This window comes from Phacochoerus africanus, chromosome 2, assembly GCF_016906955.1.
Source record: "Phacochoerus africanus isolate WHEZ1 chromosome 2, ROS_Pafr_v1, whole genome shotgun sequence".
Classification (NCBI taxonomy): Eukaryota; Metazoa; Chordata; class Mammalia; order Artiodactyla; family Suidae; genus Phacochoerus; species Phacochoerus africanus.
In genome coordinates, this window is record NC_062545.1 from 216,028,540 (window position 1) to 216,051,577 (window position 23,038).

Here is a 23,038-nt window from a genome sequence, read left to right on the forward strand (position 1 = left end):
ATCATTTACCTAACTGAGCTGGCCCTGTTAGCTCCTGGAAACTTTGCCCTTGCTTTAGAAGATCATAACTTCCATTCTCAAAATAAAATGTCCAAAGATATTTAAACCACTTAAGATTTTGTTATTTACTAGAAGGGCTAACATATACAAGTCACTTAACTTTCCTAGACTTCAGAGCCTTCTTGTATAAAGTGAAAATGCTAGGCTAAGTAATCGCTAAGGTACCACTCCCTTAAAATTGCCACAATTTTAAAGTTTTACATCTTATAAGGACACCACTGTGAGGTTACTGTCACCAATATGTACCCTATTAAAAGTAGCTATCATGTTTTTTTCCTCCAATCTAAGGCAGATTTCAGTGACTACACCTGTCATTTCTCATGTTGACAGTGTATACTGTGGATATCGTAACTACAAAATGAAAACTCTGCTCAGATGCAATGTGTGCCTTTAAAATGCATTTATGTTGTGCATTGGTAGCTTTGAACTGATGAGGTCATGACCCTGGCAAGTCCTCATCAGCTGTGAGCTGCACTTCAAGTTCTTTGTCGCTAATAATAGCTCAAGCACTAAAGCTTACTAATGGAGAGTCAGAGCAGATTCAAGGGTATCACCAGGAGAAAGCTGATCTCATTCTCATAAACTCTGATATGATTTTTGAATGAAAAAAAAAATGAAGTTACAGCTTCCACCTCCCACCAAAAATTCCCATTGCAGAGTTCCTGTCTTTTGATCCCTGGCCTCCCTCAGTGGGTTAAAAATCCGCCACTGCCCTGAGCTGTGGTGTAGGTCACAGACATAGCTTGGATCTGGCACAGATGTGGCTGTGGAGTAGGCCAGCAGCTACAGCTCCGACTTGACCCCTAGCCTGCATACCTTTGTGGTCCAAAATAAATAAATAAATTAGTAATAATCATAAACCCACCTCACGGAGAACTTTAAAAATATTAATATCTGGCTCCCATACCAAGATATTCTGAGTTAATTGGTCAGGTGTACAGCCTGGAAAGAGGAATTTTAAAGCATCTCAAGTGATGTTAATAGGAGAACACTGTTCTAATAAAAATATTGGTTTGCAGACTGGTGAGCAATGGCCAGGCTGTCACACAAAAGATTGAAAAGATACTATAGTCATGTCAAATTCATAGTTTTCCTAGGGTCTGCTTTTTCATTCAGATTCTGACACACTTGATTATATTCTATAATTTTTTTTCCCACATTGGACAATGGACAAGTTTTAAGAGAATTTTGTAACAGTATTTTGCAGTAGTTCCTTGGTGATTATTTTCTGATTTGAGCTAAAGAGTTTCATGTTAAATAAATGTTGGAGAGGCTATGGAGAAAAGAGAACCCTCCTACACTGTTGCTGGGTATGTATATTGATGCAGCCACTATCAGTGAATAGTACTGAAATTGCTTTGAAAAAGTAGTCACCAAGGATTTTCGCCATGGCTCAGCAGAAACTAATCTGTCTAGTATCCATGAGGATTCAGGTTTGATCCCTGGCCTTGCTCAGTGGGTTAAAGATCTGGTGTGGCCATGAGCTGTGGTGTAGGTGGCTGTTGCAGCTCAGATCTGGCATTGCTGTGGCTGTGGAGTATGCCAGTGGCTACAGCTCGGATTTGATCCCTAACCTGGGCAACTCCAATGCTGCGGATGTGGCCCTAAAAAGACAAAAAAAAAAAAAAAACCTAAAAAATTCTCATGATCTGGAAATCCCCTTCTGGGCATATATTCAAATAAAACTCTAATTCATGCACCCCTGTGTTCATAGCAGCACTATTACTAATAACCAAGACATGGAAACATCCTAAATATCCATTAACAGAGGTATGGATACAGAAGATGTGGTGCATATGTACCCATAATGGAGTACTACTTAGCCATAAAATGCAATTTGCAGCAACATGGATAGTTCTAGAGATTATTATACTAAGTGAAATAAGTCAAAGACACATATGATATTATGTATATGTGGAATCTAAAATATGATACAGATGAACTTATTTACAAAACAGAAGCACATTCACAGAAACATAAAATTTAGGGTTAGCAAAGGGGAAAGTGGGGCATAGATAAATTAGGAACTTGGGATTAGCAGGTACACATCACTATATATAAAATAGATAAACACCAAGGTCCTACTCTAAAGCCTCAGGGAACCATATTCAATATCTTGTAATAAGCCATAATGGAAAAGAATATGAAAAATAATATATGTATATATACATATATTATTGTGTCATTCTGCTAATAGAACACTTTAAATCAACTATACTTCAACTATATATATATAAAATGATTAAGAAGGGTTTCATCCCATGTTTATTCCTTAGCAATTTTTATGTTAACCATTATTCATTTCAAATACATGAGATAATAATTTGGTTGGCTAAAGAAAATTGTGTTAAACTTCAAATAGTTGACAATTCAACTGCATACATTTTCTGTTTTATGGAATGTAAATGTTCACTACCTCTCGAAAAATACAGTAACTTTTAGAACCTTTACATATGGAACTACATCCACAAGACTCTTCTCTGCCCAGAAATCCTACCTACTTGAGGTAGAACTGAGTTATAAAGAAGGAAACGACTCCAGAATTTATCTAGCTCCACACTTTTTACAGAGAGAGAACTTGAGGTTCTGGATAACAAGCGGTTTTTCCCTTTAATACGTGGCAGTTCTAGAAGTAGAATTCGCATTTGATACGCTAGTCCGAGATTTCCTCTCCTGTACCATCAGATTTCCACAAGTACTCTTCCCTTTTCTGTGAAACTCCATTCTGCCATTTTACTTGTCCTAGAATTTTGTTGCAATATTGACAATTCTTAAATAATGACTCGAATACCATCGTATCTTTGCGTGTGATCTGTACATATCCTGAATAAGAATGTAATGGACCAGTGCGGTTTGCTTGGATTGCCCTGTAATTAGCCTCCAAAGTAATACTTCCACACCATGAGCCAGTGCATGCCAGAAGTAAATATGTTGATCGCATCTTTGGTTGATTATGATGGTCTTCTACTGCTGTTATACTAATATTTTTCCCATCTCCAACTGGCTTTACTTTTTGCAGCTTTGAGCAGTAATTCAGTCCCCTACGCCTCTCTGATTGGCTCTGTGTCCTCCCTCTCTAGCCAAACCACCACTCAGTCCATATATGATAATAACTCTCTCCCACGATTCGCTCGAAAAGGTCTAAACATCTTTGTCTCTATTATTTTCTCTGTTAAAGCACTGTAATGGATGTCCACATCATTTCATGTCCAAATAAGCCTAGAGTCTCTTGTGCCTTTGCCTTTCCATTCTTGCCATTGGGAGTGCCTCATCTGGATAAGATCATTTTAATTATTAGACCACTGTCACCCACCCACTCCTTTCACAGAATGTAAATGAGTTCAATTCTACCATCTATATGGAAGAGTTCCAGAAATAGGTTCCAGCATTTAGGTCCAAATGCATAATTGTCTCAGCAACAAAGAGTTTCTACTTCCAAGCCCACTCATTTTTATTGGATCTTTAAAATTTTAGCTTACTGGAAGTAGCCATAAACACTAAAATATAACATACTGCAGCATAGTGCTAAAATGATTGTCTGGAAGAGGCAAAATAGTTTTACTTAATTTACCAAATCAATGATATTTTGGCATTTGAGATAACAGAACTCACTGGGTGACTTTCAATAAAGACAATTTTTTTAAAATGCCCACAAAGTAATTACATGATATATTAACTTAATAATGGTTACCATCACATAGCCTAACGCCCTCCAAAGAGCCCTAGGGACAGGAGAATGTCAACAGGGTTTCCAGTTTGAGCCCCTCCCTCATTCTTTTTCTACTTCAGAGGCTTCCCTGGGGGGCATGCTAGTTCAAGTTTTTCTTGTCAGCTGGAATTTGCATCTATAAGACATAAGTCAGCAATCCTCTCTCATGGTGCTCTTGAGAAGTCAATCAGAAAAATAAAATGCAAATCTATGAAAAGTGAGAAACCACTGGAAAAACACAGGAATCATCACCAAAGTTAATGGTGGATTATTTTTAACAGAATCTGTGATTCTAATATATCTTCAGCTGGCAGACTGAACTATAATGTACCACCCCTTGTCATAGCTTTCTTTCTTTTTCCACTTTGTTTTCCCTCTTCATTCTTTCACCATTTTCTCCCTTTCCCACATTCATTTCCTGTTAGTGGACAAAGATGTTTACACCTGAAGTAGATTGTAGGTTTGCTGGGGGTTGAATAAGGGGACCTGGGGCAAGATACCACCAAGCTGTCAGTGTGACCATTGATAAATATCCAGGAGAAAGCCGCAACCCCAACCACTACAATCTGCTACTAGTAGAAACATTTTTGACACTCAGTTTGGTGTTTGATTTTGTCATCAGTGATTATCATCTCTGCGCTGTGGTGCATGTCATTCTTTGTGTCCATGTTTGCATGTGAATGTCAGTCACCTACAGGTTTGTGAAATATTAAAGCACTCAATCTAGTCACAATGTATAGTGAATCCTGTAAAAACCTGTGACATTTTTATTAGTCCTTTTAAAAAGTTTATCAGCCTATCCATTTCATTTTTTTAACAAATCTGTTCTATTTTATTTTATTTACACCATCATTTCCTTTGCAGGTTCAGATGAATCCGGTTACCCTGGTAACCTTCATTCTTCAAGTTAGTTTTCCTTGATTACGCATAAGTCACTTTATGTTTCCTATCAAGCTACTACTCTTTCCCTTTTAGGCCTTTCTCCGTGTCTGTTTTCTCAGTTCACTTTACACCATTTAATTCCACACAATTTCCATTTCACACAGTGCAGGAGAAGGAGTTTGAAATGACATAACAGTCATTACTCAAAGCAGAAGTTGACATCAAGCCTGACTGTCAGTTTTCTCCGCTAGCTAACTGCATTGATTCATAGCACAATAATGCTTTCTTTCACACTAGGAGTGTTAATTTGGGGATTATGCTTGGTGACTTTTTATTTGGCTACAAAATTCATCCTTCCAGAGCATGTCCTGCTTTGAGTAACCAAACTATCTGCCTGCTTCCTCACATTAAACATCTTTACTACTCACATATTTTCAGGCCATTTCTAACTATAGTATTCTCTATATTTTGAAATAGCATGATTTTAATTTGTTTTCAAATGGCTTTGTTCTTTCCTTTTAATAGGTATGGCTAGCCATCCTCCAATACCTATCTTGGAACTCGCAGATCACATTGAAAGGTTGAAAGCAAATGACAACTTGAAGTTTTCCCAGGAATATGAGGTAATTCATTGTTTTATATTTGACTTTAATTTTAAGAATTGTCTCCCTCTTCTTTTTTACCATATTCTTAAAAACTAATTTCATTAGTGGTTTTTCTTTTAAATATGACTCAGCATCTGGTAATAAAGTTTATAACAAAGAGTCAACTTAAAATTACCTGTACAATATAGTAACTGCACAGTTAAAGGTGTTGAATTATTTGCATTTGTTCAGTGTTACTTAATGAGGTTGATTTATCTTTTCTGGCTTCAAGTTTATAGAAATATATTAAATGGTTACCAAATACACTGATATATGGTGAGAATTCTCACTGAAAAAGAGATTATAGGGAATGAGCAGGTTTCCCATTACTCTTGTTGGTTTTCCATGGCCTGATATTGAGCTAATACTGAGATAGTAATATACTCCCAGGAAGTTGGCTATTTTGAAAGGAACTAAACAGTTTCTTAAAACTGCACAATTCTTAAAGATTTTGTATGCATTCTTGATGAAAATGAATGAAAAAGCTTTGTATATATGTAGGTATTTGGATATTGTGGCATATATCAAACAGAAAAGTTGTGAAACTGGTATTTCTGATATTTCTCAGAAATAGAAACCCATAGTAAAACCAACTCATGAATTATTATTTTTTGTCTTTTTTTAGGGCCACACCAGAGGCATATGGAGGTTCCCAGACCAGGGATCTCAGTCAGAACTGTAGCCACCCACCTATGCCACAGCCACACCAGATCCTAGCAGCATCTGTGACCTACACCATAGCTCACAGCAACACTGGATCCTTAACCCACTGAGCAAGCCCAGGGATCAACCTGCATCCTCATGGATATTAGTCAGATTCATTTTTGCTGAGCCATGACGGGAACTCCCCAACTCATGAATTATTTATAACTGATCTGTCATTTTTCTTTTAGACAAAGTTTAACTTAGCATAAAATTAAAATGTCAAACCAACATCCATAGGTATGCCAAAAATTACAGTGTTGTTTGGAATAGACCATATTCTGCTATACAGGATTTCTACTGAGTTACTTAAGGGGAGTCTTAAAACACATCTATTTGTTTCTGTTTTATCAGCCTGAAATGAGGCTGATGCACTAGAAGATCACTCAGTCTCTACCAGCTTTATCATTTTACTCTATCACATTCAGGGGTTTCCTGATGTGGCGCAGCAAAAACTAATCTGACTGGGAACCATGAGGTTGCAGGTTCAATCCCTGGCCTTGCTCAGTGGGTTAAGGATCCAGCGTTGCTGTGAACTGTAGTATATGTCATAGACATGGCTTGGATCTGATGTTGCTGTGGCTGTGGTGTAGGTCGGCAGCTGTAGCTCTGATTCGACCTCTAATCTGGGAACCTCCATGTGCTGCGGGTATGGCCCTAGAAAGCAAAAAACAAAACAAAACAAAACAAAACCAATACTCTATCACTTTCAGTTACAAACTCCAGGACAAGCCCTAACTCTCAAGTGGCTAAAGGGATATCAACTATATGAAGAAGTCCCAAGTAAGAGAACATGGAGCAGTGGGACCTGTGATGATATGCATGGTCTTTCAAGTCTTTAAATCTCCAAACTTTATTTTAAATTATTGTGCTAACTATGCAGAAATCCCTGTAGCTCCATGTACCTCCAGCCTCAAGAGCTAGATAACCTATATTCATGTTATATACTTCAATATCTTTGCCAGATATTTGCTCAGACACAAAGGAAATTGTGCTTCTTGTTTGCTTGTTGGTTAAGTTATATTTTCCTTTATTCTGTTCCAAGCATTTAGGAGAACATTTTCAATTTTAGGGAACTGATGTTGGATTGTGAATTCTCTTATTTTTTAAATGGTGAACTTCTTCTTTCTCTTCTATTCTTCCTCTTAGTCATAAAGGCTCTTTTTAAATTATGCAGTATTCTTTAAAATAGTTTCTGTAGTTCCTGGTTTGAGGCTGAAAATTGAGTTTTAAAAAGAAAACAAAGCATATGATGAATGCCATTTGGGACAACCTCAAAACTTAGAAGCCTTGGTTTTCAATAATCAGAGTCTTTTTACCAGCCAGAATCTTTCACCCCTCCAGATTGCTCTTTAATATCATCATGAGTTATAGCTTTTTGCTATGTGATATTTTCCTCATGGCCCCACTTTCATATTTTATTTGAGATTATGAATGGTGTGATGAATCACAAAAAATTAAAATTTGATAGCTCAACCTGTAAATAAGCTGTTAATTCACTCTCTCCCCTTTAACTTAAACCAGTGATAGTACTTTCAACGTCATTCAAGCAATCTCGGCTGTTTTCAATGACTCCAATAACTGGCCTCCTTTAAATATGGAATTTCTCCAGAAATGTAAAGATACCCTAATGATACTCATTTAGCTATTGGATTAGAAGTGCTCCTTGAAAATAGTTACAAACTCCATGCTGATTGTGCTCCCATTAAAAACTCCCCCAGTAGCCATTGACACGATAGCCCACACAGACTTTACCATTTATCATGGCAATGATCTGTAATTAAAGCTCCCTGGGCATAAATTGACTCTACTGTGCCTTAAGAGCCATGAAGGGGATATTTAAGTGTTGTATTCATCTGTGATAATAAAGACCTCTACATAGTATTTTAGGCCACAGAGCAACACACTGGAAAAAAAATTTATATATTATCATCTACATATATTTGAATAGATTTTTTTCACAATTCATATTACTTTCAAATGTATTATTTTGCATAACCACTGTGGATTAATATTCACTCAGACCCCTGAAGATGGGTGAGGATAAATTCATTACTCTGATTTGAAGACTGAAACAAGTAAAAGGCATGAATTTTGTTTGCAGTAATCCTGAGGTCTGAAGAAGAGGAAGTAGGTTTAAACTGTAGCACAGTTTAAACAATGTGAGAGAATTATTTATGGTAAAGAAAATTGGGACTCAGACATGAGACTCAATGATAACTGGAAGAAAGGACTTGAGAAATTAATATAACTGCATCTTAAAGGTCTTTACAAGTATTTTAGGTTTTCATTTTCTGCTGTGAGATTGCAGAGTCCTATGGGTATTTAAGTAGCCAGAATTTGAGGATGGCCTCTAGAACTCAAGAACAAAGTCCTCCTTAAAGTTATTTCACTGTCAAAATCAGTACATCAGGCTGGTCAATGTTTATTCTGATTCAGAATAGACAAGTAGGTCTTATCAAACAAAATCTTAGCTAATGCCTACCTATGGATCATTTGGAAGCCTAATTAAAACTCATACCTCTGGGCTTAACACCAGAAATGCTGGTTCAGTAGGTCAGCCATAAATTAGGAATGTCCATCTCTTTTTCCCCAGTTTTATTGAGATATAACTGAAATTTAACATTGTATTAGTTTGTCATACAGTGTAATGTTGTGATTTATGTATATACTGCAAACTGATTACCATGGTAAATTTAGTTACAATCTATCACCTCACATAGTTTTTTGGGTTTTGGTTTTTTTGTGTGTATGATGAGAACTCAAGATCCGCTCTCTTAGCAGCTTTCAAATATAAAATATGGTATCATTAATTGTAGTCATCATGTTTTACAGTACATCCCCAGGATTTGTTTATCTTAAACTGTTAACCATTGAACAATATGGGTTTGAACTGCATGAATCCACTTAAACATGGATAATTTTCAATAGTAAATGCCAACTATAAATTATACACATATTGTAGTGCATTGGATTAAAGATCTGGTGTTGACAGTGCAGTGGCTCTGATTGCTGCTGTGGTGCAGGTTCAATCCCTGGCCCAGGAATTGCATATGCTGCTGGCTTGGCCAGAAAAAGGAAAAACAAACACACATATTAAGTCCTGCATTGTTGAAGGTTCAATCGTAAATAGAAGCTTATAGCTTTTTATCATCCTCACTCATTTCCATCATGCTCCAACTTATGCCTCTGGCAATCACTTCTCTCTTTTCTGTTTGAGGATTTCATTTGCTTGTTTTTTTTCAGATTCCACATAAGTGAGGTTATATAGTACTTGTCTTTCTGTCTGGCTTATTTTGTTTAGCATAATGCCTGTGGCCTCAAGGTCCATGCATGTTGTTGCAAATGCAGCAAATTGAATAATATTGTATGTATTTATAAAATTGATATTTATATATAATATCGTGCATATACATACACACACACACATTTTCTGTATCCATTTATCCATCTGTGGACACTTAGGTTATTTCCATGTCTTGACTATTATAAATACACTAATGAATACAATAAGGGATATCTTTTTGAGATAGTGATTTAATTTCCTTTGTATATATACCCAGAAGTGGAATTACTAGATCATATCTTAGTTTATATTTTTAATTTTTTGAGGAACTACAGTGACTACACAAACTTATTTTCCCACCAAGACTAACCAAGTGTTCCCTTTTCACCACATCCTTGGAACAGCTAATTCCCATCTTCTTGATGACAGCCATTCTAGCAGGTGTGAAGTGATAGCTTATTGTGGTTTTAATTTGCATTTCCCTGATGATTAATGATGTTGAGCACCTTTCTATATACTTATCGGCCATCTGTGTATCTTCTTCAGAAAAATGTCTATTTGGTTCCTCTACCCATTTTTATAAATCAGAATGTATGTGTTTTTGCTACTGAGTTGTGTTAAGTTCTTTATATATTTTGGATACTATTATTAGATATATGATTTGCAAATATTTCCTGCCAGGGAATGTGCATTTTAAAAGAACATGTCAGGTGACTTTGATACAGGTGCTATGAAGACTGCAATTTGAGAACCATCATTACTTCAGGATAATTTATTACAGAGCATAACCCTCCAATCTTCATTGCACCATTTCCTGAGATAACAGATGTATCTGTTTATGAGATTCATTTGACCAGCATCACAGTCAGCATTATTGTTATCAACATCATATACATGAATCCTATTTGTATTAGGTTGGTTGTAAGTTAACTACAGCTCCTAAAATTTGCTTAAGGGAAAACAATGGAGAGTTTTGTTATAAATTATCTGTTATAAATGCATGTATTATACTTATTCATCTAGAGCCAACCATGAAGGTACACTTCAACAACTCTTACATGAAGTAAGTCTGACTGAGAAAGACAGATATCATATCACTATATGTGAAATCAAAAAAATGATGCAAGTGAACTTATTTATAAAATAGAAACAGGCTCACAGATATAGAAAACGAATTTATGTTGCCAAAGGGCAAAGGGAGAGGAGGGTAAATTGGAAGCTAGAGATTAACAGTTGCACACTTCTATATATAAAACAGATACACAACAGGGTCCTACTGTATAGCACAGGAAATGACATTTAGTATCTTGTAATAACCTATAATGGAAAAGAATCTGAAAAAGTCTCTCTTTCTCTCTCTCTCTGAATCACTTTGCTGTTGTACACCAGAAACGCAACACTGTAAACCAGTTATACTTCAATAATTAAGAAAAAAAAAAAAAAACTTATCTGAAACTGGAGGACTGTAGAGATTTCCCAAACTCTCAACTTTTTCTCTCTGTGCTGCCTTCATTCTTTCCCCTGGACAGGTCAGCTTCTTCTATTTCTCCCACCCACACACAGAAAATATGTCCTTTGATCCTATTTTCATTTACATAGAGACACAATTTTTCTTGTTAAATTCCAAATACCAGAGAACTACCTCTGAACTTCAGTTGACTTACTTTCTGTGTAGACACATTAGGACACACATTAGCTGCTAAGAGCCCATTCCTATGGATCAGGCTCCTTCCTTGGATTGAACAGAAGAAAGTTACCTCTAGCTGGAGAATATGAGCTAATACTTAGCCACCATACTGCTACTGAAGAGCACCATGCTAAGTGCTGAGAGGAATATAAAAGCTACCAAAAAAAAAAAAAAAATCCTATTGCCAGGATGTCTAGCAGGCAAAGCCAAAAAAAAAAAAGAATACCTAGAAGCTAATTTGAAATACTAATGCATGATGTTGGGATTCATAAAGGTTAGAGTGAGATGAAGAACTGGAAAAGGTATTGAAGAAATAGTGGTATAGGTGGTGTCACTAGGAAGAAAAGGAGTGAGGAGCATTTTGTCATGGACAGAATGTGCTTTAGGGACATTATAGATTGTATACCTTTTTTGTCTCGGTTGAGAAAATAACTTCCCTGTTAAATAGTAACTACAGCAAATTTTCTTCCAAGTTCCTAATAGCTGACTTAGAAATTAGTTTTTGGACCACAGTTCATCCTGCCATGGCAGTTACACAGACAGAAATACCAAACATCTAGTTTCACACTTGTCATCACTAGTTATTTTATAGTATTATCTTAAACCTATATGTGTTAAAACTACTACCATGTTTAACAGCTTTTAATAATCTATAATAGAAAAGAATCTGAAAAAGAATACACACAACTGAATCGCTGTGCTATACACCTAAAACTAACAACACTGTAAATCAACTATACTTCAGTATAAAATAAACAAAGTTTTAAAAAATACTACGTAACTCTGAAGAACAGTGTTGTTGCAACTGGAGAGTGGCAAGAAACTGTGAATCACCAAAAGCCCTATCAGAAAGACCCCCCCGAGCTATTTTTCTCCCACCACAAAGCCCAGTCCCAACATCTTTGCTGGCTGTCTGTGGTTGTGTATTATCTTTCATCTCAGTGCCCTTGTGTCCTCCAACATTTAGCATCCACATGTGCTGAGAGCTTCTTCCTATACTCATGGCAATGCTCTCCCATCTCCAGACTGTGCAGATGATAATGAGCCTCTTATCTGAAACATTCCAGATAACAGTGCCCTGTCTTTCCATTTTAATGACAACATGTATGTGGCACCTTTGTCTGATAAGCTAAAATCTTTACAACACTGCTGAGACAGCTAAAGGAAAAACATACTATTTCCTCATGAACAGTGAAATATATCAAAACAGTACCAAAATATAGAGACATTATAAAACATTATTTAGATCATATTTTTAAATGTTTAGATCTGGAGTAGACCCCATAGATCATGTTGTTTAATCTTCTCATCTTAGATTTAAGAAATAAGAGATTAAGGAGTGACTTGCTAAAAATTACATACCTAGTATATGGCCGGTCACAAAAATCATGCTTTCTTGTTCTTAGAAGAACACTGTACTTTAACTCACCTGCTCTAAACATCAAAGTATTTTTTGAGTTCAGAAACCTAATCTTCAACTAGATCAATCTTTATACAAAAAAGAAATTGAGAAAATGTCATAGTCACCAGTTTGCATTGCATGATTATCCCTGGAAAAATCCATTGTTTTTTCTGTGACATTCTAAGGACACATTTATTTTTTTCCATAGATAGTTTCTTTATTCCCCATGGTAAACATTGTATTTCTCCACAGTAGGGGCAACACTGTCATCAAAGCAATGATCACAAAAGAAAATATTTCTATTTTTCCTAGGAGAAGGCTCTTGATGTATTTGACTGTGTGTGTCAGAGTGTATTCATAGGCAGAAAGCCTTCATTGCTAATGTTCTGTAAAACTCCATGCATTCATAATGCAAAACCACTTGTCATATCTGCTTTCAACTAATTTATAATTTATGTGTAAACTCATGAGGGTGGACATGCATTAGAGCATTACACATACACAAACAAGAAACCAAACACACACACATGCAAACACAGACACACACACTGCTCTGACTTTTTTGCTAGCTTTGAATGCACTGAATTTTTCTTCAAACTGGCTACTCTGCACTCCTGAAGTAACAAAGCATTATCTGACAGATATATTTTCTTCCTTTATGCAGAGTTGATGAGTGGAATTGACTGGGGAAAAGCCTCCATTTGTAAATATTTTTGACACATGAATCACAAGAGGTAGATTTAACAAATTATGGTGGTTCGTGTAATGGAAGGAGAAAAATGAGTGATTTTTATGAACTAATAAGTATGTACCTGGGCTGAATAAGCGAGGTTTTAACTTCCTCCAGGGGGGATGAATGGCTAAGTGTCCCGTCCCAAAGTGGATCACCTGATACCCTAGGATTAGAGGTGAGAGTAGGGTAATCACTGCATACTTCCTAAAACATAGCAGTTTTCCTGCTTCAGACTAGGTTCCAAACCCCTCTGCCTGACAGTCAGGGCCTTGTTCTCAGGAACTAAGAGTGGGGACAGTATGGCACAGTGGCTAAGAAACCAGTCCTTGAGTCAGGCTGCCTAAGTATGGCCCCTAGCTCAAACTGTGTGACTTTAAGCAAATAAATGAACCTCTCTGTATCTTGCTTTTTTCATGTTTAAAAAGGAAGAAATCCTAGTACGTATCTCAAGATACATATAAACTGTTTAGCAGAATCCCTCATACAAGTGCTTAGTAGTCTCAGTAGCTATTATTTCATCAAATAGATGTTATCAATTTTAAGATATACATCAATTTCAGAGATGTTAAAATGTGAAAAAAAAAACATATTTTAGCATCAGTGAAACAATGGCCTCTTCCCATTCCTGTCCTTGGCCCTAAGGCTTTGCTAAACTCAGGAAATAAATAAGAAAAAAAGGAAGACTTGCTAGTTTCAATCAATGCAATTAGCACTCTGTTGTCTTTTCTTTTATTCTGTTCATTTCCTGTGTTCGAATATAAACTTCTCCTGGTCAGGTTTTAGGACTTCTCTGTATGCTGTTGGCCACGTGGCAACAAGCTCACCACTGAGCACCCAGCAAATAATTAACCAAAGTGTGTGTCTGGATTGATTTTTAACTGCATTTACAGTTTATGGTAACTCTTTGTTGTGATCAAAATTGCTAGTAGAAACAACAGGAGTGAACAGAACAAAGGGTGTCTGTCTATAAAAAGAGCTGCTTTTCTCATCCCCACCTGATCTATCAGCAGCTGAAGCCTTATTTTCAGACCCTTTTCTCTCAGAAAATAGACTGTTATTATCTTTAGACAGCACAGAAGTGAATACATTTTAATGCAGACCCCTCAGATTTAACTCAAAAGTACCTACTGATTAAACTCCCAGTGCGGTTTTTAGAGTAAAGATGGGCCTGCCAGCTGGCAACCTGAGAAGATGCTTTCTTTGTTCATAGCAAAGGACCAGCCTCATCAAGTAAGATTTAAAGGTACAGGGAGTCCCTTCCCAGCTGGCTGCCATTCTGAATCTTGTAAACAAATCTCCTAGGACACAAAGACGCAGCAGCTCACCTTAGAAGTAATGTTGCATCTAAAACCAGGGCGTGTGTATGTGTTTGTAGCCTTTTATTCTTCCTGAATTTCTGTAGCTGTCAGAACTGCAACCACAAGTTTCAAAGCTTATTTTTATTTGGATATTTTTTAATGTTCTTGAACCTACTCGGTTTTTGTTGTTGTTGTAATACCTCAAACATTTTCCTTACCAAGGTTCAACTACATATCTTTTTTACTTGAGCTTTTTAATTTTTTTTTTCTTCTGGGAATCAAAGCTGCATCTTAGGGAACCTCTCATATAACTTCAACATTCTGTTTCTCAATTCTTGTTCTCACATGAGTTCACCATAACTAATTGGCCCTTAACCATCCCTGGACATTGTCCAAATTGTCTTTCCACCTTCTCTCATGTGAAGCCCAAAGCTCTCAGGAAACAATTAATCCTGAAGTGTCTCTAGTTCCAAAGTAAGCTTTCAACTTCAAAGAGACTCTAGAAAGAACTAAAAAAGAATCCACTTTTTGAGTTTTATTTTGATTTTAAAATGAAGCTGGGGTTTTAGGGCCAAAGTGATAATTGTACACTTAGAGGAATGGATGAGCAGATGCTGGAGAGAGCTTTGAAGTCAGGAGAAATAAGGTTCATATTTTGGCTCTGCCAATTAGTAGCCATGCTGCTTGACCCTGAACCAGTTATTTCACCTCTCCTGACCTTTGTTCTCTCATATTTAAGAGGAGAATAATAGTGTCCACTCACGAGGTTGTTATGAAGATGAATATATGCTAGGCTCCTCACCTCTTGCCTTTCTGTACAAAGCAAGCATTCAGTAAACAGAAGTGGCTCCTGATGCTGTGACTTTTAATACTAATGACTTACGTGTTAGGCACTTAGTAACACTGAATTTGTTTTAGTGCTCACTTTATTTGCTGTAACATTCCTTTCTTCCTCCTCCAAAAATAAGCTCTATGAGAGCAATTAGGAGAAGGTGAGCAAGGATGAAGGCATAGGATGGTTATGATGCCTGCAAAGTTCTTTTTATATTTTATACATTATGGAATTTCTAGAAATTAAAGCCACATTAAATATCCAGAAAAACTTATTTTCACTGAAAAGTAGAACCTGTTCTTGTGTGTCTGCTATGAATTTGCTGCTAGACAAGCTGTTTAACTCCCCCATCTCAGTTTCCTTATTTATAAAAGGAGCAGTTTGAATGCCTTATCTACTTGACAAAAATTACTGCAAAATTAAAAAAAAAAAAAAGAGCAAGAAATTAGATCTACCAGGGATGAGTCCATAGTCTCCTAGGTAAAACAGAAAAAAGAACCAATAAATTATAAACTTAGTGTGTGGTGCTGGGGTGTGGGGGGCAGGGGTAACAAAATAAGGACCAGTCCATATTAAGGACTGAGAAGAGGCCTCCCAGAGAGCATCTGGGTGGAAGAGACACTTAAGTTTGCTAGAAATGCAAGACCACAGGCTGAGGGAGATGTGTGCAGAGGCATGGACATGAGAAGAGACCTGGCTTACTCAGGGTCCCCTTGTGGGTTCTGTACCTGTCCCTGCAATATTGGGGTCCTGCTTTTGAGAAATAAGGGGGAAAGGTGATTATCCCCTAGAAAGGCCATGCCAGCAGGCTGAGGAGTCTGCACTAGGTCACTGCAAAAGTGCGTTCAAGTTCCTGACTCTAGTCCCAAAGCTGCAAACACCATGGGGACCAAATAAATGCGTCTATATTCCTATCACCTATGAGTACAGCTTTTGGGAGAAAATTTTAGCAATGTTGCAGCAAGGAACTAGAGCAAGGAATGTCTTTACCTATTTATTTATTTATGAATGGTAGTAATGCTATTATTTGCCGTGTTTTTTCTCCTGTGGCTGAATAGCTTGTTGTTCTATCTGAAAACATAGTTATGGAGTACACCATCGTGTTGGAAGGAGAGAGGATAATGGCATTAAGACGTTACAGGAACATGTGGCTTTAGCAATGCCTTGGGAAACATTAGTCATCACAGATGCAGCGATTCAAGTATTTGGCTTTAACTACCAAGTCTATGCATGTAGCATAGTCACTTGCTGAATAAGTTTCCTTAATGGTGGGTACTCATCAGTCATCTAGAGTCCAGCCAGAGGCTCATGAAGATCCTTGAGTTAGTCTATTCTTCCTTCTCTTCTCCCGCCTCTGTTTCACTTTCCCCCTCTTCCTTGTCATCTAACTCTCCCTTCTGACAGTTTTGCAGAATATTTCATTGTATCTTCTTCTCTGGTATTAAACTGTGTAACAAAATTTTATGATAATAATATCTAGCCCTCTATAGAGCTTCACAGTCTAGAAAGTGCCTTGTAAGGATAATGATAACACACATTTATGCAGCACTTATCATTTCAGGCACTCTTCCTAACACATTACATTTATTAACTCATTCAGTCCTTCCCCACAGGTACTATTAGTATTCCCATGTTAAATAAGAGGGTACTCAACTGGACTGCAGAAAAGTTAAACAGCTTGTCCAACTTGTGCCATAGTTAGTTAAGTGGATGAGCATGGAAATGAACCCACACGGCTTGGTGTCAGGGTCATATTCTGACCACAATACATAATTCACTTGGATGGTTGATTTCCTTCCACAACCATTTTCATTATGATCTTAAAATAAGACAAATTTTATATCATTTGCTCTTAAATTGGTGATCTTCTCTGATCCAAAATAAGGCATATTAGCCCCAATATTGGAATAATTGTTTTTCAATATCATGGACAGTCTTTGTCATCAACAAAAAGAGACGATTTGCTTTGGGTAAAAATCCTCATACAAACAAGAACATGAAGGGAAAGGCTGGTATTTTTTTTAATTAGAAAGTTTGAAGATGAGTTATTTTTTATACCTGAAATCAGAGGTACTACTCCAACTCAAATATTGAACAGAGAATGATATATCTAATTAGTTGGACTAGAATCATCAATTCGGTAACTGAACTCTATATAAATTTTCTTATATAACAGTGACTACATTTGTCTTCTAATCTTAACCAGGTTACTAGGAAAGTCGAGTGGAGAGAGAGGAAGCAGAACTGAATATTTGAAGGACTAGAAGGTATAAAGACCCAGTCTTTGCTTTTTTTGCTTTTTAGGGGCACACCTGTGACAAATGGCAGTTCCCAGCCTAGGGGTCAATTTGGAGCTGCAGCTGTTGGCCTCTGCCACAGCCACAGCCACAGCAATGCTGGCTGCATCTGCGACCTACACCATAGCTCAAGGCAATGCCCAGCACACCTGATCCTTAACCCACTGAGTGAGTCCAGGGATTGAACCCACATCCTCATGGATACTAATCAGGTTCATACCCTGCTGAGCCACAACAGGAACTCCCTAAAGACCCACTCTTAATTCTCAGAGAAAATAGTTGGTATTGGTTTGCTTCTTGTCTTGACATTTTCAACTGCAGAAAGTCTACCTACTTCTTTAATCCTAAAGATTAAAAAAAGTGAAGAAATATGCTTGTAAAATATTCTCCTCTTGCCTATCACCAGTCCAATTCCAACTTCATTTAGATAAAACCCATGATGAAAAGGGAAACTTGTTCACTACAGTAAATTAAGCTTCATAAATCTATTAAAATGATATAAAGTGACATTTACCCTTAAGATTTTTAAAACACTCTTCCACACATGCAAAATTTTCTTTTAAGTTCCTGTAATTTAATTTCGTATATGAGCTGCTGAATGATTTAAAAAGATAGAAGCTGTTACTTCACGATCAGAAGTTTGCCCTATTTCATGACTGCAGAACTGTACAAACGCATTGCCTACTTGCATTTATTTCCAATTGCTTCAGGGTTATTGTTACTGTTTTGTTTTAGCTCCAGCTTTTTTGTTTCTGGTGAATAGTTTGTCAAGTGGCCTGTAATTTGATGAGCTGGATTGATGAGACAGAAGCTTGGCATCAGATCAGTGATTATACTGGGTTCCCTTTTTAGAATCTCTCTAACACTAGAATTCTGTTTTTCTGATTGTTAGAAAAGTCTATTAAAAATACATATTATAGGAGTTCCCATCATGGCTCAGGGTAACAAACCCAACTAGTATCCATGAGCACACTGGTTCAATCCCTGGCCTTCCTTGCTCAGTGGGTTAAGGATTTGGCATTGCCATGAGCTGTGGTGTACCTGTAGCATAGGCCAGCAGCTGCAGCTCTGATTGGACCCCTAGCCTGGGTACTTCCATATGCCGCAGGCATGGCCCTAAATATAAAAAAAATAATGATAAAAAAGTAGGTATTATAAAGAGGAGGTTCTGATGTCAGGTTTCCACAACTGACTTCTCATTGTAGTCATGCCCCAACCCAACCTGAAGGCTCAGGGCTGATTTTTCCTATTGGTGTTCTATGACTCAGGAGCACGGGCATGGCTGAAGTGATTGAGAAACCATAATTAGTATAGTCAATGAACAGTGACATGCTGCCTCCCTTGTATTAAGAGCACTTAGGGTGCTGCGTTAACAAAGGCAGAAGAACTTCGTCTCGTTTTCCCCTCACAGTAATTAATTGACCTCCTTGTCATCAGTTGAGACATGAGGAGAATAAGAACTTTCATCCTAAGCATTGGAGTCAGTGGATGTTGCTGTGCAACTGGGCATTGATTTCCTTTTTTGTTCCTTTTCTATTCCTTCCGTATTGATCCTTCCTGTCACAGCTCAAGGAGTCTTCTATCTTTAAAAAACAAAACAAAACAAAACTATCCTGAATTTTCAGAAGTTTGAATCTACTATAGTAAAGTTTCCACTGAGGATTTTATTCGAGGATTTCCAAAGTCTTTTCTCTAATCCACCCCTGTTGTTTAACTGAGGAGAAGACGTTTTCCAGGAGGTTAAGTAATGTGGTGAAGTCACTCAGCCATTTTCTCATCTAACAGTTTACAAAAGCTGATGTTTCCTAGATAGACTCTCCAGATAAAAACAGACTGAGTAAATAGAAATACTCTCTGAAAATAAAACCCTAGTAATACATGTTAACAACAGGTTAACTTGAAACATCAAAGAGGTTTTGTTTTCTATGTGAGAACCCAAATTAGAAAGAGTACTAGAAATTTAGGTAGCTATCAAATTTGTGATAAAAAAGGTGATTTTTATTTATGAAAAGAAACAAGACAGTTTGGGGCCAAAAGCAAATTGATATATTTTGTGTACTTTATCGTTTTGAAATAGAATTCATGTACAATTCCCTGGATATACTTTAGATCTGAATATTAAATGGGTTTATGATAAAGAATCAAGGAGACTACTAGGCTTTTTCCCCTCTACGTTTTAATGAAGATTTATACTTCTTTTGTTTGTATCATGATTAAGCACCTGACCGGGAGCTCGTGGTCCCGTGGAGTTGTTTGAAAATGCTTCTGTCAAAGTCTGGGGGAAGCTTAAGTAAAAGTTCAATATAAAGGTGCCTGTTATGGTGTGTGTGGCAGATTTGATTTGCTCTTTGCTGTGCTTGGATATATGACCTTGCAAGGGATCACAGTCTTTATTGTTTTATTAGTGTGCGCTAGAATCAGAGCTTCTTGCTAGTAATATTGGGGCATTTATTTACCTGTGGCTAGCATGGTAAGTGTTTCTGGAATGAATGTACGGATGAATGTAAAAAATGAAGCAGGAACATGGTTTGCTCTTCACTTCTCCCTCTTTCCAAGCATAGTTACTTGACATTGAGATGGACATAGTTGCTCAAGTCATGATTGGAGATGTTTCATTAAGTTACAATATTACTATACTGCAGCATAGGTCCTTTGGGGACAGAGGGACAGCAACTTCATGGGCTTTGGTCTTCTATCTCAGTGGAGAATCCACATTTGACTTTTCTTGGTGAACCTCCCTTGGACAATATATTAGTATGACAGTACAGGAGATCAGGTTATCTGACAGTGATTCTGTCCATGCAGGGAAGCCATCCATTCCCCTGCCTGATATAAAGCAGAAGAAGAATGCTGATTGCAGAACTCACTTTTCCTGCTGTGTCTGTAATATAAAATTATTTGTAGTGTTCTTATCTCAAGGTCAGCCTGGGGTTTTGGGGGGTGGGGGAATCATCTTTCCTCAAAGCTTAAAATTTGCCAGCAAGTTTCACAAAGACTGGTTGTTTCAGTATTTATCTCTATAGCTTTATCATAAACATATTTGCATGAAAAGAACATCTTTGTTTCCTTAAGGCTTCATCTGTTCTTGCTACTCATTTGCTCTTGCAAAGGGATATAATCTTTCTGTTTTTGATCTATAATCATTCCCACAGCAAACAATTGTGATGCCACAAACCAAGGATTATAGTTTTCCTTAGAGAATAAACAAATGAACTCTGAAACAAAGCTGCTCATTTCTTCCATGAGAACAGCAGAAGACCAATTCTAAAAATATTGACTACTTCTAAAAAAAATTCCTGAACATGTAAATGCCCATTCCTTTAGAAGTCTGTTTCCTCTTTTAGCTTTATATTCAGTTCATCTTATCCTACAGACATTTTCTGAGTTCTTACTATGTACCAGGTACTTTGCTGAGCTCTGGGGATACAAGTATGAGCAATATAAAATTTTTGCCTGTGAATCCTGAGCCTAAAGGATTCCTTCACTTTTTAGCCAAATTTTAGGCTATACCTGCAATAACTGGCTTTTGTCGGGATTCCAATAAAATGCAGCTCTGAGTTTTACTCCAGTGTAATAGGACTTGGAGTTTTAGCCACCATATGAAGAGTGATGAGATTTTTTGCTTTTCTAAACATTCAGTAAATTCAAGGATTTAGAAATCTAGTTACAATTCTATCAGCTATCTAAAATCTATTCTTCTATTCTTCAAAATCTATGTGTGCTCATTTCTTGGGCTGAAAAATAAATCCTTTAAACTCTTTAGGTTTTTAGACCCATTTTAGAGAAAATATATTTTTCTCACAGCCTTTTATGTGAATTTATGTAAAGTAAGATTAAGGAACCAAATGTATTCTTTATTATGTTTCTATGGCAGAATTTTAAATGTTTCTCTAAGCATTAGGGCCAATTATCAAGCATAGTATTTTGTATTATAATTTTAACCAAAATTCCTTAACAGGATGAAACACGTACCTCCAGAAAGTAGTATGAGATACTAAAAAAATTATATAAATTTCATCTTACTTTGCTTATTATAAATCATTGGTTGTTAACCTACTTGTATTTTAATATCTATATTGCAAAAGAAGGTCTATCTAGTAGAACAAGTCTTTTTTTGTTAGTTTACCCATATTTCTTTCTATAAGATTGTTTAGCCTCTTTGTATTTTGTTTATTATTTTGTTAAATTATCAAAGCACATCCTCAAATTGGAGTAAATAGGATTTATGCTGTGTAATAAAAAGCAGAGTCTATAATATTATATCCTAATACATATTTTAAATAAACATATGTGTGTGTGTATATATATATGTTATGTGTATTTTATATATATATAGTAAGGCTGTGTTTACTTTCATAAGATAGCTTGACTGGTAATATTTTCATTTTTAAGAAACAGTTGTTTTTACAATTATATTACTTGTAAATATGCATATACAGATCCCCTAGAATGGGATATTTATTCAAATTTTTCCAACATTAGATAGGAAAAGGGATGTTTTTTATTCCTCTGACATACTGTGATCCTTGTTTAAATTGTGCAACTTTAAGAATTACAGTTTATCCAAGTAATTTTCACTAGTCTTGATAATATAGATTGCTGTAAAGTCAATGAATTTACAGTTATCAGCTTTAATGTGGAAGATAATCTGAAGTAGGCATCAGTCTGTTACTTTCAGGTCCAAAATCTTTGCATACATTTTTAAGACTCAGGATGAAAACTACAAATCAGGGTGAAAATATAATTACAAAAGATATGACCTTCCCAATTTCAAAAAACTTTCACAGCAACTGAAACAAACAAAAATGTTAACATGGTATCAATATATTTTATTTGTACCTGTCCTTGGCTATCAATTTTATATTCTACTAAGATATACAGTAAACTATATTTCATTCAGGAATTTATAGGAGAGTTGGAGAAACAGGAATTATACATAAAAAGATAACATAGTAATAACTTTAAACTTCAAAAGAAGAAATGCTATGAGGGTAAAGGCAACAAATTGTCAAATGAATGGTCCACAGTGTAATGTATGGTAATAATACATGTCAAAGGATGTGGGAGAGAGGTCCAGGCAGAAAGGGACTTAGGGGGTGGAACTGTTGGGTTTGAGCTGAACCTTGAAAGAAATGTAGGATTAAAAAAATATATAGAGAGAAATGATAACAAAGTTCTCTCCAGTCAAAAGTATTCCAATATGAAAGTCAGAATTGAGAAATTCTGACTAGGAGAGAGAAAAACAGAGCTGAGGGCTGGAATATGGGTCTTTGACCAGGACAGGATTGATTTTAAGCCTTTCCATTGAGGTGGCTTGCACACTGAGCACAACATGGCAATCCTTGACTCTAAAGAACCTTCAGTCAGTACAGGAAACAAGACAGTGTAAAATACTATGGGACAAGTGTAGAAACGGTGCTATGGGCATTCAAAAACTAATCTTCCAAAGAATTCAATAAGCTGTTTCAGAAAGAACACCTATGTGTTTGGATTACAGTTACTGTTT

The 23,038-nt window shown here is 36.5% G+C and overlaps 1 protein-coding gene across 11 annotated transcripts in view; it reads left to right on the plus strand.

Moving 5' to 3' along the window:
• Nucleotides 1-23,038, plus strand: part of PTPRD (protein tyrosine phosphatase receptor type D) — a 523,599-nt gene that overhangs the window by 408,343 nt on the left and 92,218 nt on the right. For 6 of the 11 annotated variants that reach the window (XM_047767654.1, XM_047767656.1, XM_047767655.1 and 3 more), the window contains one exon: nucleotides 5,177-5,274. In XM_047767654.1, the coding sequence (XP_047623610.1) occupies nucleotides 5,177-5,274 (98 nt within the window). Of the gene's footprint in view, nucleotides 1-4,633; nucleotides 4,676-5,176; nucleotides 5,275-23,038 lie in introns of all 11 variants that reach the window. The other 5 variants (XM_047767649.1, XM_047767651.1, XM_047767650.1 and 2 more) reach the window with 1 other exon arrangement.